The sequence below is a fragment of the Balaenoptera ricei genome, chromosome 6 (assembly GCF_028023285.1).
Source record: "Balaenoptera ricei isolate mBalRic1 chromosome 6, mBalRic1.hap2, whole genome shotgun sequence".
NCBI lineage: Eukaryota > Metazoa > Chordata > Mammalia > Artiodactyla > Balaenopteridae > Balaenoptera > Balaenoptera ricei.
Window position 1 is genome coordinate 98,969,674 of NC_082644.1, and position 19,506 is coordinate 98,989,179.

General features: G+C 42.3%; 1 protein-coding gene and 1 pseudogene across 2 annotated transcripts in view; both read right to left on the reverse strand.

The window, feature by feature from the left end:
* Positions 1-19,506, reverse strand: part of EPB41L4B (erythrocyte membrane protein band 4.1 like 4B) — a 143,243-nt gene that overhangs the window by 22,402 nt on the left and 101,335 nt on the right. For both annotated transcript variants that reach the window (XM_059925260.1, XM_059925258.1), the window contains exons 17-20: positions 17,555-17,673; positions 12,066-12,191; positions 11,169-11,236; positions 8,577-8,675 (exon numbers count right to left, since the gene is read on the reverse strand). In XM_059925260.1, the coding sequence (XP_059781243.1) occupies positions 8,577-8,675; positions 11,169-11,236; positions 12,066-12,191; positions 17,555-17,673 (412 nt within the window). The remainder of the gene's footprint in view (positions 1-8,576; positions 8,676-11,168; positions 11,237-12,065; positions 12,192-17,554; positions 17,674-19,506) is intronic.
* Positions 251-3,333, reverse strand: LOC132367932 (DNA endonuclease RBBP8-like; annotated as a pseudogene).

A 19,506-nucleotide genomic window follows, 5' to 3' on the forward strand; every position in this document is an offset into this window, starting at 1 on the left:
ACTTTTAACTTAGAGTGCAAAATGAAAGCACCTTATTATTTCAAAGGTGCAAAAGCAAGAAAATACGACATAAACTTATCCATTTTTAAATAGTCATCTGTGTGATGGGTAAATGCCATTTAAAAACATTTTCAATAGAAAAATGATTTATAAATCAGTTTTCAGAAGATCAAAAAAAATCAATGTTTAATATCAACTTTAACTATAAATAAAAAGAATATTGTCATCTCTCCTGTTTTTGCTTCAACATTTATGTCTTCTGCTCTTTGCCTTTCGGAGAGAATACTGCATTGTAAGGCTGCTGTCTTTTTGGACGAGGACAAGGATCAAGACCTTCTTTAATGTAACCTCTTTCCATACAAGTCTGAGTGGAAGGAAAACCAGCTTCCCAGAAATTCTCTGGTGTGTTGGGTGGAATGTAGCGAAATCGGTGTCTTGAGCAGGAAGCCAAGTTCTTTTCTCTTTCTTCTGCTGGAAAATCTGCATAACAAATTTCACATTCCTTACATGTGTGTCCAAGCAATTTTCTTCTTTCTTCTTTTTTCCGGACCACCTCAATATGAGGAAAATTTTGTAAGCTAGTCTCTCTTTCATCATCTTTAAAATATGGCTCCACAAATGCTTTCTGTTTGACTTTATCTTGTTTATCATCAGGAGAGTTTGGTTTTTTTGTAGCAGTTGACAGCTCCTCTTCATCTGCTACTTGGGGGAAGCTATCCACCAAACAGGATTCATATTCTTCATGTGTAGTCCAATCAAACATATCTTCCAAGCTATCATTCATTTTTCTTTCTCCATTTGGACTTTTTTCTCCCTTCTGCTCTTGATTCTTCATTTTTAAAAGCAGAGTTTCACTAACCAATGTACAGTCTATGTCCACTGTCTCTCCTCCTGCTAATCTTGACTGACTGCCATCCTTTGTATCCACTACAGTAATACCCATTTTATACTGAGAAAGGTATGCTCCTGGATCTATACTCCACTGGATGTTTTCAAAGGATACATCTTGGTTGTTTTGTAGAGACTTTGTTTTAGCAATTCTACATGGATTTAACTGAAGAACTGATGCAAGTTCAAAAGCTCCATGGACTGACCTGGTTTTTATTTTTATAGGCTCACGAGAACCAGCACCCTTCATGTCATCAAAAAGATTCTCTGTCTCCAAACTTTCATGTGGACGTAGAGGGATTTTAAAGATAGAATTTTCTTCCTTTATTTGTAACAGTGTTTTATTACCCGGAGATTTACTCAAGGACTGGAGGAGGGACTCCTGTAAACTGCTGGGCTCTTCCGGGGAATCTTTGGTTAACCCACAGCTCCCACTCAAGGCCTTACGGCTTGAGGAAGAGCCCTTTGGAACAGGCTTCAAAACCTCATAGAGAGTCACTTGCCTAAATCCGATTTTATTTTATTTTATTTTTATTTTTTAAAAATTAATTTGTTTATTTATTTTTGGCTGAGTTGTGTCCTCATTGCTGCGGCGAGCAGGGGCTACTCTACCTTGTGGTGCGTGGGCTTCTCATTGTGGTGGCTTCTCTTGTTGCGGACCACCGGCTCTAGGCGCATGGTCTTCAGTAGTTGTGGCTCACGGGCTCTAGAGCGCAGGCTCAGTAGTTGTGGCGCACGGGCCCAGTTGCTCCGCGGCATGTGGGATCCTCCCGGACCAGGGCTCGAACCCCTGTCCCCTGCATTGGCAGGCGGACTCCTAACCACTGTGCCACCAGGGAAGTCCTAAATCCGATTTTAGAGTTCTCACTTCCTTGGCTTTTCTCTTGACGCTGAATAGCTGAAAATCGATCAGACAGATCCAGAGGTTTATCCATCACATAGTCTCCATTCATGTAAGAATGACTATCTGGTGGAAAAGGAAAAGCATTTTCTTTATCAAAGGAGGCTTGGGGGCAGCTTACTTCATCTTCACTTTCTTCCTCGATTTTCTTCCTTTTGGTTCGGCCTCCCAGTGATTTCAGGGGTATCACAGGTTTATCTTTATCAGTAACAGTATCTTTAATGTGATCAATACTATCCTGTTCACTTGTATTTTTATTTATAAGCACCTGCTTATTAGAAGATGACTGGTTAGTGATCTTCTTCACTTCAGCCCCAATATTATGATGTGTGAAAAGGGCACCATCTTCAGATTTTGATCTAGGTTTCTCTGATCTAGAACTAGAAGTGTTGCTGAAGGGCGTTGTTTTCAGATGGTTTTTTTCCCCAGTCTCTAAAAGAGAAGGGGACAAACTTGTATTCAAACCTAAACTACTTTTCACATTAGAGGTAGCTCCAAATACAGGAGATAATACCCAAGTAGTCAATTCTTCTTGAGGAGGAGTCTTTGAATTAGAATCTGAAAATCTTAAACTATCTTCACTATTTCTTCTAGATTCCTCAAAAGGTTTTTTGTGATCTCCTTCCACACAGTGGTAGAGCTCATCACCAAGAGGGCCCACAGGACCTCGAGACTCAGACTCATCTTGAACACTAAGTCCAAGTGTTTCAGCAACAACTGTAGCTAAATTATCAGGAGGATAACTGCTTTTTCCATGTGTATTAGCCACTGGAGCTTGACTCTGATCACAAGTGTCAGCCACTAGAATTTCACATTCATTATGTTTATGTTGTGGATGAGTTGAAGATTTTGGTACTTTTCTCAATTCATGTGCACACCCAGAGTGCTCCAGTTCAGTATGTGTTTGTTCTACATATCGGACGTGGAGGTTCTCCTTCCTTCGTAGTTGGTTAGCGCCAGAAAATGAAAAGGTTGTTATTGGTGAATCTGGAATAACATCTTCTTCAGATTCAAGATCTGTTGCTTGATGTCGTTGATCATTCTCAATTTTCTGCTGCAGCTGTTCAGAAAGCTTTTTATTTTCTTCCTGTATTCTTTTCATTCATAAGCTCTGTGATAAGTTTAAGATTCTGCTGTCGAATATTTTCAAACTCTTGTTGTTTCTTCTGCATATGTTCTTCAGTTACTGCACAGCGATCACATAATCCTGCTCTGAATCGATCTTCTAAAACTTTAATGGTTTCATGAAGGACTTTCTGTTGCTCTCTCAGCTGTTGATTTTTGGTGAAGAATTCTTCTAGTCTCTGTGCATCTAAACTTCGTTCCTTTTTCAGTTTGGTTACTTTTACTTGTAAACCTTGTACTTCTTTATCATGATACTCCTTTAGTTTTGTCCAAAGATCCTTAAAGTCATTAGATACATCTGCAGAACTGGGGCTTCCACAACTGCTTCCAGAGACGTTCATCTTACTTAATATGCTCACACTTCTACTGTCTAATGTTTTCTGACCTTTTCTGTTACATTATACAGGTCTGAAGTTGTCTTTGGCCAGTTCAAATACAGCTTGCAAGATTGCCTCGAGATTCTCGAAAGCCCCAGCAGGAAGGCGAGCACGCTCTGGAGCGGGGAAGAGACGGCCGTTCGCTTTTCTCCTCGTTCCCTCACTAACCTGCCAAACCACCAGCAGCCAAGCCACCCCCTCGGGGCAGCCCGCGCTTTCCAGGGTTGGGGGAGGGCCCGAGGGCCCAGGATTTTTTAATTAATCTGGTAAGAGATAGTTTTACTATTAAGCAAAATATGTACTAACTATGAGATGTAATATCCTAGTTATGAAATTTTTCATTTTAAAAACAATTTAGGGTAATTATTTCCTGTGGTATTTGGTATGAAAAAGTAATTACTTTTGGCATTTAAATTAGAAATAAATATTTATCAATATAGTTTGTACTGGTTTCCAAGAGAATATTGAAATTTTGTTTAGGGCCTCAAGTTTTCTTCTCCTCTTCATGATGTTAAATTATAACCTAAAATGTTGTAAAAAGTTATTCCTTAATTCTTTTTTTTTTAAATAAATTTATTTTATTTATATGCTGCGTTGGGTCTTCGTTGCTGCACGCAGGCTTTCTCTAGTTGTGGCGAGCGGGGGCTACTCTTTGTTGCGGTGCGCGGGCTTCTCATTGCAGTGGCTTCTCTTGTTGCGGAGCACGGGCTCTAGGCGCGCGGGCTTCAGGAGTTGTGGCACGCGGGCTCAGTAGTTGTGGCTCACGGGCTCTAGAGCGCAGGCTCAGTAGTCGTGGCGCACAGGTTTAGCTGCTCCGCGGCATGTGGGATCTTCCCAGACCAGGGCTCGAACCCGTGTCCCCTGAATTGGCAGGCAGATTCTTAACCGCTGTGCCACCAGGGAAGCCCCAGTTATTCCTTAATTTCTGACAGACTTTCTCCTTTCTGCTTGTTACATGGTGTAAAGGTCTGTCATATTGATTATTTTGAATTAAAGTTACTTAAGAAATGGCCAACACTCTGACCCTCCTTTCTGTCTCCCTGAAAGCAGGAAATAAATCTCTCGTGTGAAAGGTGTACTCCCTGCATCTGAAGATAGAAGGACCCCTTTATCATCAGAGACAGGGGATTCGGGCCTAGAGGCCTGTATAAACAAACCCTGTTACTTCTTTAAGTTACTATCCGAAGCCCAAACTCTGTTTAGATTCTTCACTAAATGAGCACCCAAAACCTAAGTTTCTTTGTCCTGTCAATTCCTCACAACTTTATTGTTTCTTTGCCTAAAAAGTAGAAAAGCTGCCTGCTTTGGGCACTTCTTAGGTTCCATTTCTATGAGACCTCCATGTGCATGAATTAAAATTTCTTTCTTTTTAACCTTTTTAGTTTATCATTCATCCAGCCACAAGAACTCAAAAAGGGTAAAGGGGAAATTCCACACCCCTCCCCCATGATGCTTTCTGTCCGGATGAATGTGACTACTCTAGGTACCTCATATAAGTGGAATCATGCAGTAAATGTTCTTCTGTATCTGGCTTGTTTGACTGAACATAATGTTTTCAAGGTCCATCCATGTCATCGCGTAAGTCAAAATGTCATTCCTTTTTATGGCTGAGTAACATTCCATTGTATGGACAGACTGTATTTTGTTTATCCCTTCATCTGTTGATGGACAATTGGGTTGTTTCCACCTTTTAGCTATTGTGAATAGTGCTGTTATGAACACTGGTGTACAAACATTTGTTTGAGTCTCTGCTTTCAACTCTTTTGAACTGGAATTCCACCGAGGAGTGGAATTGCTGAGTTGTACGGTAGTTCTATGTTTAACTTTTTGAGGAACCACCAAACCAAGGGATGTTACTCTGAGGAGCCTCCCTTAGGAGGGTAAGCATAAGACTTGTAGGAACCTACTGTTCTGAGCGAAGGGTGTAATGACTCCCTTCGTGGCCTAACAGCAACTGTCTCTTTGGTGTGATAAACTGATTATAGAGGAGGAGTTGCACACAATTGTTTTGGGGCCAAGTAGGTCTGGTCTTCGACCCTCTCTGATCGAGTGGGATGACCCAGGATGGAAAGGACACTAGACAGGAAGTCACCATGTGGGAGAAGTCTCCCTCACGGCACCTGGGGCTTATCTCCAGGGCTTGACTTTGTGGGGAAGGCCTGACTTCCCACAAGGTACGTCAAGGCTGGAAGCTCTTCTGATCTGATCATCCCAGCACAGCGCAGAACCATCAGTCCCCCACTCTTAGCATGGACAGTATTTTCTCAAATTTATAGAAATTAAGACAAGTTCCCTCTCCCCTGCTGCCAGCCAGATTGCTGCCTGCACAGGAAAGGGCTAACTCAGCAGGCCCCAGATGCTCAAACCCTGTACATTCCAAAGGAACCACTGGCCACTGACAAGCTCCTGAGAGAACCTCTGGACCCTTGGAATATCCCGCTGGATAAGTGTGTCTTTGCACACCTAAGACCTTGAGCTATGCCAGATAGCTTATGCTATCAATGTGATTTATGATGAACACCTGGTGTCTAAGGTAAATTCATGAAACATTTTAATAAGTAAAATTTTATGTAGTAGTATGAGTCTTTTCTTTGAAATGATTTCTATTTTAACAATATATACGCATAGAAAAATGTCTAGAGTAATAGTCATAAATGTGAACATTGGTTATTTTTGATGGTGTGATTCTAGGGAATTAGTTACTTTTCTCTTTGGACTTTTCTGTCTTGCCTGAATGCCTTTAGATTTTTACACTATGTTTAAATACATAGTAAAGTTATACATCTGGGTAAAAATTAAGCAGCTCATCATTTTCTAAACATACCAGCTGACATCAATATAAAGATGATGCTTTTACCTGCCTTCAACTCTTTGCAGAGTTTGCTTCTCCCTTCACTCTGCACACAGCAGCCCCACCTTTCCTCCCTATGCCGTATTTCGAGAAGAGAACACAGCTTAGATTTTTGTTTATATCCTAAAAAGCAGCAGTTTGAAAACTTGTTCAGAGCACCTGAATATCATGATGCTTTGATGGAGTACCCTAAAACCCAAACAAGCACACATAATTTTGGCCTATGAACTAGGAATACTGTAACCGCTAAAAAGGGCACACACATCCCTGCATCTCAAAACTAATGATGCAGAATTAGTTTTTAGGAAATGGGAAATCTGAGGTTTTCCAATCTGTAACCCCAACCAAGTGTTTATTAACTTAATCAATATCTATGAGTGGAAGAGATGAGTAAAGAAGTGGTAACTAGTGTCAACAATACCATGACTATTTATGGGATGAAAACTTAAAACTGGGAAAATCTCATCCATCAATTTTGCTATTTACTACTCAAGGGAAAAATGCTGCCATTCTTTGATTTTCAAAGCAGAATACTTTGGGGTATCTTAAGAAATACACATGAAGTTAGAGGTTTGAAAACAGTTTCCTTAAAAGAGGCAATTTGGTGAGTTAGCTAAATTTTCTTTCCTTCCAGGTCATGTATTATTAGTCACTGTTTCCAACGTGATTACATATACCGAATGGGTGATAATAACATTTTGAGTTCTGAAATGTGAAAGGTTAATCCTGCCAGCTTTATCCTCAGGGAAGCAGATTTTTCATGGTTTAATTTGTCCCCCAGAGATCATTAGGACTGCTAATTATTTGAATCTTACTCGTTTTGGCATCCCTAGTAAACACAGCTGCTATACTGTCCAGAAACTTCTATTAAGGCTAATGAGGTGGGATGTGTCTGCCCTGAAACTGCACTCCCCTTTCTTCTCCTTTTTACAATGTGCAAGTGGCAGGCCTGAGCTGGCTGTTTGCGAACTGCATCTGGAGTTACACTCCTTGTCCTATACTCTGTACTCTCAGTACCTCCTAAACTTGACCTCTTCAGAGGCTTCAGGTCCATAAGAAGAAAGGAAGGGGAACTAACTCATCTTTCAGCCAGGGCTAGGCTGAAAGCTAGGGCTTTACCCACATTATCTCATGTTTACCCTCACAAAATCCTTACCCATTTTACAGACGAAGGAGAGGGTCAAAGAGTAATTTTCCCAAGAGCTTGTAACAGTAAACTAGAAGCCTTTCTAACTCCAGAGCCCCACGCTTTCCACTGCACCCAAAGATCCCCCTGCAGCTCTCTGACCAATTATACATCCAGGCACGATACCTGGGCCACAGCCAAGGTCAAGAAATTCTAACTACCATTGTGATTATGCTAATATACCACCACCCTTACTGTAGCATTTGCCTGTCTTCTTTGGATTATAATTATAATTTATTAGAGGGAAATCTGTCTTTCCCTCTAATAAATTGTGAGCCCTTGCATGGGAATTGTCAAAGTCACTTTGTTCTTCCCCCACAGTGCCTAGAATATCCCTGTGCACATGGTAGCCAAAAAAACTTTTGTTAAGCTGAACAGAACTGGACAGGTCCTGGCGGTTCTGGGACACTGGAATATGGCTCCCCTTACAGGAATATGGCTCTTCCTACAGGAATATGGCTCCTCCTATAGCTCAGGGATCAGCTTTGGCTCTGTTGACAGAAAATGCTACCGTTTCACTACGGCACCATGGAGGCAGTATCCGATATGGCTTCCCCTGATACCCTTCTGCTACTCGTGCCCCTGAAGAAGCCTGTCTCCTTGAGTGTGGGCTGGATCTAGGGACCTGCTTCAAATGAACAGAATAGGGCAAAAGTGATGGGATGTCATTTCTGAGATTAGGTTATAAAAGACTGTGATGTCACCTTCTTAGCGCTCTCCCTGGCTCTTCTTGTGTGTTTTCTCCTATGGAGAAAGCGGGAGAGGTCCACATGACTAGGAACTAAGGGCAACCTCCAGCCAATAGTCAGCAAGGAATGATGTCCTCAGTCCAGCAGCCCTCAAGGAACTGAATCCTGTCCCACACGGCATGAATGAGACTTCAGATGAGACTGCAGCCCTTGCCAACACCTTGAAGGCAGCCTTAAGAGATACTCTAACCCAGAAGACCCAGCTAAGCCATGCCTGGATTCCCAACCCACAGAAACTGTGAGGTAATAAATGTGGATTGTTTTAAGCCGCTAAATCTTGGAGTAATTTGTTACACAGCAATCAATAATGAATACATATGCCAATCATGTCATGTTTTCAGGGAGAAAGACCCAGTCCCACTATGACTTAAATTGGAAACAGACTGTATTTTTGGGATAGCTCTTTGGGAATGGTGTGAAGGGCTAAGAAGCATTTACAACTGGACCTTTAGCATCACCTTTGTTGTTATAATTGAAAAATCTGCAGCATAGAACTCACAAGCTGTATTGTCTCGTTAACTTCCGCACTCGGGGAGGCTTGATTTCCGGCTTTTCCACAGCTGGTTGGGTAGTTTCCACACGTATAGGAATAGGACTTCTAAAGACACACCAGAAAAGCAGAACACCACCAATAAAAAGGTTTATGGTCTGGTTTTGGCTGTAGGGACTGCTTTCTCAGTTAATTTATACCTTAATAACATTGACAGTCAAGATATCCTTTTTTTTTCTCCTCTACTTATTACATATAATTATTTAAAAATACCACAGAAAAGCCAAAACCAAAAATATCATAGGGAAGAAAATACAGCAAGCAGGAACTGAACATAATTGGGGTACCACATAAAATTTCCCTGCCAAAAACACCCACTCCCAATTTCAGGTTTTGGTTCATAAACAGGTTTTGCCAGTAAAATGAGTAGGGAAATCTGTGGATAACCCGTTTTTACTTCCAAGTAATCTGGTAGCTATGTTATTTTAAACATAGCATGGAATATATTTTTTAAAAAGAGAGATAAATAATGATTAGAGTATTTCATGTGAAAATGTGTAATCAGAAGACCTTTAAGACTTATTCTGAAACATTTTAATTCTATGTCTAGGTGAAAATGTTAAAAATTAAGTTTCATTTTTATATTTCCTCAAGAAAATATGCCAGATAACCAATGGGCTTACTCAAAACCAGTGATTTTAAGGTAAAGCTTTTACACATGTTCGTATGTGACTGATTTCACTTTAAAAACCAGAAATTACCTTCTGGGACCAACAGGCATCAAAACAAATTGAGGTTCTCAGCAAGGGACCTCTAGCAAGTCAGTTAACACTTCTGGACCTGCATCTTCCCTTCTATTCAATGCCTAACATGGTGATAGGTAGGTGGCCAGTGCCCAGGAAATGTTTGTTAAAGAAACATGTGAATGAGCAAATACGAAATTGGAGTCAACATACTTTAGGTTCATGATTTCCTCAAGTTGGGACCCCAGAGTCAACGGAACGTGGTCCCCGGAAGAACACATAGGGGAGCACATAACCTTGCTTGGGTGAAATGGTTGGTGTCTGGAAAGCTTCAAGGAGGGATTTACACTTAACCAGATGGAGGTAAGACTTCCAAGGTGGGAGACAGAGTGGAGACCCGCAACTGCTGATGGGTAAGGTCCCAGGGGAAGAGCAGGGGATTGTGACTAGAGGGGAAAGCAGGGGCCAGGGCTTGAGGCACCTCAGAATGAGCTGTTTACCCTGAAGGCAAAGGCAGTCACTGAAGGTTTTAGGCAAGGGAGTGGCGAGGTCAGACTTGCATTTTAGAAAGGCCCTTAGAGCAACAAAGGATGCTGGTGAGAGCAGGCCAGTCGGAAACATCTTAGAAGACTGTAGTAGTGGTTATCCAGGATGAGAAATGGTGAGGCCCGGGGGTAGGCCGGGAAGAGGGTCATGAAGAGGAGCAGATGGATGTGGGTGATAATATGAAAGTCAAATTGGCAGGACTTGGTGACCAATTAGATGAGGGCATGAGGTAGCTAAAGGTCAAGGACTCCCAGACCTCAGGTCTGGATCACAGGTATGTAACAATGCCACTAACCAAGATAGGAAACCTGGTGAAGGGACAGTAGGGTAGGGTGGGAAGAGATGAATTAAGGTTTTGAAAAGTCCAAGAGGCAGCTGGGTATGGGTCTCTGGAGGAAGACAAATTTATACCAAGAACATGGGCCAGGCATCATGAGATGACATAGAGAAATATTAGTCTTTATTTTTAGCATCAAGTATTCCCCAGGGTAGTGGTTCCTAGGTCACCTTGCGTGTTTTTGAAATTCTTAGTCCTGGCCTCCCCTACTACAACCACGCCCCCATCCCCCCTCCCCCCCTCCCCCGCCAACAACACCCACCCCGCCTTCCACCAAAGGATCTGAAGGGTCTGGAGTAGGACCTGAGTCTTTGGTTTTAACAAGATACGGTTGCAGTGCTCCTTGGACCCATTTTAGGAAACTCTATCCTAGGGAGACCCCCACCAATGTTAGCAGGCTGCCAAGGTGTCAATGGGGCTGCCATGATCTACAGGTTGTTACTCACTTGGGCTGGGAGGGGAAGAGTGACTGCTTTCTATGAGATCAGGAAAGGAAGGTTTTCCTCTGGGTTTGGGTTGGTGGTAGCCTGGAGGCTTTAAAGAACATTTGTGGTTCTAGTACTTCTAGGAGCTCAGATAAGGAGCGTGTGAATGGACCACGGGAAGAGTGATGAATTTAGCTGGGACAGGGAGCAGAGGTCAGGTCATAAAGGTCTACCTATGCTCTGTTAAGGAGTCCGGACTCCACCGTGACTTTAAGCAGGGGAATGACAAGGTCAGATCTACATGCCTGAGAAGCATCTCAAAAGTGATTTCTTTTTTGGTACATCAGGTAGAAATATTAAAACAGAATAAGTGGCATTTCTGAGGCATAAACGAAGTTGTTTATGACAGTCCTTTTCTCTTACTTTAGGCTCACATTCTCTCAGTTTTCTTTTTCCTCTTTATTTTATTAGCAAATGCCTTCATGAGTAATGTTTTGAGGATAATGCTGAAGGTACTATTGTTTCCCCATTCAAACAAGAAGCAACAGACCTTACATTAGCGTCCTGAAGACTGGATTTCTTATTGATATTTACAAACGTTGATTCCTCTTTTCCAACCTGTTAAAGAAAACAGGCAGGTTTGTCAAAACCGGACATCTTGGCATGCAAAAATGTTTCCAAGTCTCCTACATTCAAAGGATTACAGAAATGTGAAGGTGTATCGAAGAGGTAGATCATCAAGTACTCAGTCAATAACAAAATTTTCCGGTGTTTATTTAATTTAATAAAAAATGTTTTCTTGAGTCATTCCCCATCGCAGGGATTAACACGTAATCATTCAAATAAAATCAGTGCTTGCATTCACACTCTTATTGAGCACCTGCTATGTGCCAGCTCATGATGGAATGAGAAAAGGATGGTGTGGGAAAAGCCAAATCCACAGTTTAATCCCCCACTTCACATTTTAGATCAGGAATAATAAGCAGCTCTATGCTCACATAGCACTTACAGCTTATAAAAGAGTTTAGAATCTGTCCTTTCACATCAGTGTACCAAGCCTGGGAGGAATTATGTCATAGGATTTTGATAGAAGCCTTGTCCTCTTCCCTCTGGCGAGTCCCATAAAGAATGATGGGGAAGGAAAGGACACCCACTCAGCCAGCCAGGCCAGCTGAACACACGCTGGAGGTCAACAGGAGGTGCAGCAGCCTGTGGTCCTCAGACCCACCACAGCGTACAGAGCTGGCCCTTTCACTTACCCAATTATCGCTATACCAGTTAATAACTCTTTATATTAAAAGCTCTGTGCACATAACAGGTGTGGTTCCTATCTCCTGGCTGCACCTTGACTGACATAGCATCTCAGTCCTAGAATGCCTCTTTCTTCTACGTGGCACAGAGGAAATCCCACAACATGAAATCAAAGGCTTGCATGCACGGCACACACCTGGGCACTCGCTCGGGAAGCATTCTCCAGCTGGGCTTTTAAAATGTTACACTTCACGTGATCAGCCACGGGGGAAGGCAAAAGTGGGGTCTGAAGAGTCTTCTCAGAAACCTTTTTTTCTTCAGCCTGAGATGAACCAAAATGCACGCAACAGATTGTAAACAAAGAACTAAGAAAACACATACATTAATCTTTCCCATCAATCATGACCGCAAATAACGCAAAGACATAAACATATAGACAAGTGTGTCACTAACTCCTTATGTTTGTACCAGTGCTTTTACTATTTGCAAAGGATTCACAAGCGCATCCTCTCATTCTCACGTGAAGCAGGGAGAGGTTGTATTAGGAAGCCCATGAGTCGGAAGACGGGGAAGGTCCAAAGAGAAGAGACTCTTCCAGTATTCATGCAGGTAAGGCCAGGACTCAAGCTCTGAGTTTCCTACACCCAGCTGCAGTGCCATTTCCCCCATAACTGCTACTTCTTACATATAAAGGCCCAATTCTGTGACTTGTTGGGTTAAGAGAAAGAGTACAAAATACTAATTGGTATTTTTACAATAATCTTGCTGAAAATTGTGATTCTCAATGAGAAATTTGTATCTATGTTGCCTCATTTTAGAGCGTCTCAGACTTCAATAATCTCGTACCACCTTTGCTATTTTTGCCATTTCTCATGTATTAACTAAACATGTACCTATAATTCATACAATCCAGTTAAGGTGGATTACCCTGGGACTACCTATTTTAAGTGTGTCCTAAGCAATAGTATCTTTGAAATCATAGACTTGGTGGCTATTATATTTATTATGACATAAATTACGATAATTATGTAACTATTAAAAAATACTCATCCATGTATATAACTTGAAATCATCTTTGAGGGTACACACAGCACACTCTGGGAAATAACGTCATATTGTGAAGCATGCCTACTGTGGCCATTGTATATCCCAGTGCTAATATGGTGCTCAGCACATAGCAGGTGCTTAATACATGTCTACTGAAGAAGATTATAATAATATATAGTTACTATTGGAAGATATGTGTTTAATAAGAAAGATACAAGACCGTATGATTTCTAAAAGTCAATTTAGTGACATCAGGACTTAATATGGCACATTAGCCACAATGTACCAGGGCAAGAACAAAATGTTCTAAAGGCCTCCAATTCTGCAAGTTCCAAAATTAATCTAATTCACTAATTCAGAAGTCCTATTGAGCACCTTGATACACATAGTAGGGGTTTTATGAAAGCTCCAGAGGAAGCATAGGGCAATTGGCTGGTTGACATAATTGAATAAAGAAAAAAAAAGAGGGTAGAGAATGCAGTTTCCCAGCAGGACCTCCAAACATATGGAGGGAATTTGGTAGAACAAGCTGAACTCAGCAATTTCACAAAACAGTAAAATAAGCAGAGACAGAAGACCTGGATTTGAATCTCAGTTCTTTCCCTTACTAGCACCATAAACAAGATGATGATGATGGTGGTGGTAGTGGTGATGGCGATGGAGGAGAAGGAGGGTAAGGGGCAGGGGGAGGGTGAGGTGGGGAGGAGGATTTCATATGCACGTCTCGTTGAATCCTCTCATTTAACCATCCCATTTGAAGGTAGATACTATCACCATCCCCATTTTATAGATGAGAAAAACAAAGCAGAGAGATGGCAAGTCACTTGCCCAAGGTCACACAGGAAGTACACAGAAGGGTCAAGAGTCACACCCAGGAATGGGTGACTCCAAAGCTAGAGCCCCTGACCACCAGCCACACTGGCTCCCCTTAATCTCTCTGAGGCTGTTTCTTTCTTCATAAGATTTTCATGACAATCACATGGGAGAAAAGGATATGAATGGCACTTTCATGTTAGATTCTTTGGTTAGAAAAAAATATATAACTACAAAGAGAGCATCAGATATGAGGACACTAACGACCCTAAGCCATCAAGCTGAGTATAAAGACAATAGACTGTTTTGAATGGAGTCAGGATCCTAAGAGACTTAGCATTCTCTAAAACAAAACAAAACAAGTAACTTATTTATTATTTACAGTATAGTTTTAGGATAATTTATCTTGTATATGTAACTCCTGTTACATTAAGATAATTGTTGAAAAGATATATAAAAGAAAATACTAGCATGGGTGTTTTCACTGGTGTATGATGAGTTAATTTTTTAATTAGATCTAATTTTTTGGAATGATATGCCGGAATACAAGAATTGAACTGGTTCTAAAGCCCGTTTGAGATTTTTGACAATTGCTTAAGGGGATATAGTTATACTGACAGTAATGACCGAAGACCTACTTTAAAAAAAAAAATTGAATGCTGCTAAAATAAGAGTGAGAATTTAGCATTGATTTTCCCCTTGAATTTATTAATTCTAAACTGCTTTTTGGATATAAAATTCAAGCTGGCTTGTTCTGAAAAGAAGGAGCTACCTTTCAGCTCTATGACTTGACTCAGGTGAAGACCAATATAAATTTTGGAAAATTTGAGTGTTATTACAAGAATATGTTTGCATAAAAGGCATCTCTATGAGGGATAAACATGTGGATTACAACAAGACCATAATTACAGCCTGGAGGATGGCACCAAGAATGCTGTGCTTTCTCTCTTTTGCATGGCCATATTTTGTATTTTACATTCAATTTGAATTGTGGAAAGAGGCTTTATCATTCAATATGGAAATACAGATTTCAAAACATACAAATGAATGATAATTGGGCTTTGATATTATTATAATTGGAAATAGTCCTTCTGTTTGAGGATGTCATTTGGGGATAAAGAAATGATCAGATGCAGTTTTCAATTGTTGATACAAATTGTTTACACATTTGAAATCTGATGAGATTTAAATTCCTGTGATAATTTTGGGTACACTTTGGAATTGGGCAACCAAAATGTCTTCTCACCATTAACATATCCAAACCTTAGAAGAACCAGAGGATTCTTCAGACCACAAAAAACCTTAAAAGCCATCAAAACCATTGGTTCCCAATTGTGGTATCATGATAAGTTGTGAGGATTGTTTTATTAATGATAAAGAATCAGAGTATGAAGTAATATACTTTGCTTATGCATTAGGACAAAGTCAAGGTTATCTGACATCACTCTAGCCTACTTGCTCACTGATGCATTTCTTCGAGTGGAGGAGAAAAGAGGGGTATTGATGCTTGAGCGCCAGGGAAATGCTCAATAACTCACAGCTGTCTCAGCTACATCTTAACCCAGAGCAAGCCATTATTGTTGATGTCCCACCAATATTCGTGCAACTACGAATTACCTAGAGCTTGTGAGTTCTCTGCTACCATATGCTATACTTCCCTGCAAAATATTTTTGGATTTTGCCAAACTCCAGGTAAGTCCCTGTTAAAACAATTTACTGTGTGGACTGTAGAAGAAAAGTTGACAGTCAAGAGACTAAGAGAGAGAAGACAAATCCAGGGGCACACAATCCATCAGGCTGACTCCCAACACCTAGCAGAGGCCTGCTCAATAAAGATGTGTTGACTGAAAGAATATAAGTGCCATCCTGCAGGAGGAATTTTTTTCCAGCTGGCTATCAGGGAGGGTAGTATCAAAGAAAAAGTGGGTGAAAAAGGGTCTTGAAGTTGGGGCCCTTTAGTGATCAGAGGGACTTTAGGTTGCCCTGCTGGGGTGTGGGATTGCAAGGGAGTGGAGGGTCTTCTGAGAAATGCTGGAAGTGTAGTGCAGGCTAGAGGGATGTCTGAGGTAGAGGAACAGCCCCGATAGGAGGTATAACCTTCCCATGTTCACCAGTGCAGGTAAGGAAGGGGAGCTTTCCAGGCCAGATCTTCCAAATTCCTCCTATTCCCTCTTATAAAGGGGCAAAGCTAAGCATTAGAGTGGAAAAAAATGACCCATGAGTAAAGAATACTATTCCTATGGGGATTTTAAAGATCAAAATATGTGTGCAACAGTGGATCTCGACCAGGGGCAATTTTGCCCTTCAGGGGACATTTGACAATGTCTGGAGACAATTTTAGTTGTCACACCTGGATGGGGGTTCTACTAGCATCGAGTGGGGAGAGGCCAGGGGTGCTGTAAAATATCCTACAATGCACAGGTAAGCCCCCCACACAACATTATCAGGCCAATATGTCACTAGGGCCTATGCTGAGAAATCCTGGTGTAGAAAATGAAGAAGCATGTTGGAGTGCAAAGGGCACTGGACCAGGAGTCGGGAGCCAAAGGCTTCACCACTGCTCTGTGACCTTGGGAAAGCCATTGCCTTTCCTCTGGTCTCAGATGTTGAAAAGGCTGAACTAAATGACAGATTGAATTCAGCCCCAGCTTTCTACAGTTCTAAGATAAAACTTGGCTTTTGGGCCTCCCTGGTGGCGCAGTGGTTGAGAATCTGCCTGCCAATGCAGGGGACACGGGTTCGAGCCCTGGTCTGGGAAGATCCCACGTGCCGCGGAGCAACTAGGCCCGTGAGCCACAACTACTGAGCCTGCGCGTCTGGAGCCTGCGCTCCGCAACAAGAGAGGCCGCAATAATGAGAGGCCCCCGCACTGCGATGAAGAGTGGCCCCCACTTGCCACAACTAGAGAAAGCCCTCGCACAGAAACGAAGACCCAACACAGCCATAAAATTAAAAAAAAAAAAAAACTTGGCTTTTATAAGGCTACCCATTTGGATATAAGAACAGGTCTAGCCAAAAGAGAGCTTGGCTTCTGCCCTGTCCCTTCCTCCGCCCACCCTCCCTACTTTCATCCCTCCCTTCCTTCCATTAGCAAACAGTTACTGAACATCTACAATGTGCCAGGTACTGTCTGAGTGAGATAGAGGGTGCTATGGACTGAACTGTGTTCTCTCCAAATTTATATGTTGAAACCCTAACCACCATTGTGATGGTATTTGGCATGGGGCCTTTGAGAAGTAATTAGATTTAGATGAAGTCATGAGGGTGGGGCCCTCATGATGGGATTAGTGGCTTTCTATGAAGAGGAAGAGAGAAAGACCCCTCTCTTCTGGCAAGTGAAAACACAGTGAGAAGGCGACCAGCTCCAAGACAGGAGGAGAGCTCTCACCAGGGAACCAAGTCATCTGGCACCTTGATCTTGGACTTCCCAGCCTCCAGATCAGTGAGAAATAAATATCTGTTGTTTCAACCACCTGGTCTATGGTAATTTGCTATAGTAGCCAATGCAGACTAATACAGAGGGTAAAAACGGAAAGAGGTAAATGTGGATGCTTCCCTCATGGAACTTTCAGTTAGAAGGATGGAGAGACCACTAACAGATCCAGCCTGTTGGGCCTCAGCACTGGGGGCAGCCCCTAGTGCTGTAATCCACCTAAAAAGAATATAAGTGAATTTCTCCTCCTAAGAGACATGCTGAGCAGAAAAAGATCGAGTAGAAATCCCTCCAAGACAAAGGCACATAGCTTAGGAGGCAGGCAGGGTAATAATGAGAGGTTTGAGTGAACCCCAGGTCCATGCTCATTGCCCAGCTCCAGTCCTCGGCACCTTATTTATGTTGATGTGCAGAGCAGGCCAGGGTCCAGCAGCCTTCACAGTTTCCAGTTCCAGCTTCTTTAGATGGGCAGCGGCTTCGCTGAACAGGGCAGGTGCTCCTGGACTCAGCTCTGCAAGTGAATAAGGAAAGGTTGAAAGGGCAGAGAGATATAGGTGATAAAAGATGCTTGCCAGAGCCCGACTCCCAGTGCCTTTCTGCCTGGCTTCTCCTCTGGCAGCTTGAATCTCTCGGGAATGAACTAGCAGATGGGATGTGAGAACATTTAAGGTCGAGGTGTCAAGGCCTAACTCTCCCAAATATGAGCAGTGGCCCTGGGCAGGTTACTTTACCTCTCTGAGCCTCTTAGCCATTTTCAAATGAAAATAAAATTACTTACCTTGCAGGGTTGCTGTGAACATTAAGTGAGGTAATTCATGTGCCAATGCTTTATTAATGGAAAAGCACTATGCAAATGGGAAAGATCAGCGTTCAGGCTAACAGACAGATGAATATGCCCTTAAAAATCATGTTATGGGGCTTCCCTGGTGGCGCAGTGGTTGAGAATCTGCCTGCCAATGCAGGGGACGCGGGTTCGAGCCCTGGTCTGGGAAGATCCCACATGCCGCGGAGCAACTGGGCCTGTGAGCCACAACTACTGAGCCTGCGCGTCTGGAGCCTGTGCTCTGCAACAGGAGAGGCCGCGATGGTGAGAGGCCCGCGCACCGCGATGAAGGGTGGTCCCCACTTGCCACAACTAGAGAAAGCCCTCGCACAGAAACGAAGACCCAACACAGTCATAAATAAATAAATAAATAAATAAATAAAAGAACGTGAATTTCTTTAAAAAAAAAAAAAAATCATGTTATGCTTCTAAAATCAAATTCACTGATTTTGATTTCTGAAAGTTGGATTAGTTCACCACCACTCCTCCCACTAGCTTGTTTTTATCCATTAATACATTAAATATTCATTAAATATTCAATATTCATTACATATTAAAGTTTGTGCCAAGTACTGATAGCAATTGGGATCTGGGAAGCTAGAATAAAGAGATGAATGAGATACAATTCTAGTTCAGTGGGGGAGACAGATGCCTGTGCAGATACCCCCAATAAAAGCGACCAAAGATTTATTTAATTATATAGAGTAAGAGGGAAGGCACTCCAAAGCCAGGAATTGGGGAGGAGTGTAAGAGAAAGTTTCACTGACAACCTTTGAGCTGGTTCCTGAAGGATGTATAGGAGTTCATTAGGGTGGAGAAAAGCATTCCAGGCAGAGGGAACAGCAGGTGCAAATGACAGAGCTGGGACGTGGCATAGTGTTTAATGAGAGGAGAGGAGTTCCACATAGCTAGAGTGTAGTGAGGAGTGTGGGGGAAGGCTGGAGACCTTGGCAGGGGCCAGGCTGTGAAGGTCTGTGTGTGGCCATGCTCAGAAGTGTTGGCTTTATCCCAGGACAGTGAAGTACCATGGAAAGGGCTTAAGGCATTTGGTCAGAGCTATTTGGTGAGTGCTCTCGCTTTAGCAGCTACAATTTGGAGACTCCACTGGAGGAGGTGCCCCGTAGAGGCTGTTATAGTTGTCCAGATACAAAAGGATGAGCCCTGGCCCAGGGCAAGGGCAGTGTGGATAGTGATGAGGGACTGATTTTTCAACACCAAGTGGATGATGAGTTCCCATTTCTAGCTCCGCCAACACAGAATTGCTACCTGTGATCTACAGGTAAAGGCTCAATGGCTCATCCTTTTCACCAGCCCACAGACTCATGAAATATCAGATGTGGAAGACTCCTTGGCCATCTTCTCAATACCCTCTACCACATTCCATAGATGAGAAAACCAAGGATCCAAGTGGGGACTTGGCTCAACAGTGAGAACTAGAATCGAAGCCTCTTGACTCTTGCCTCTACCTTGGCACTTTTTCAAACCATATGTGATAAAGAACAAGTTCTTCCCCCACCTCCT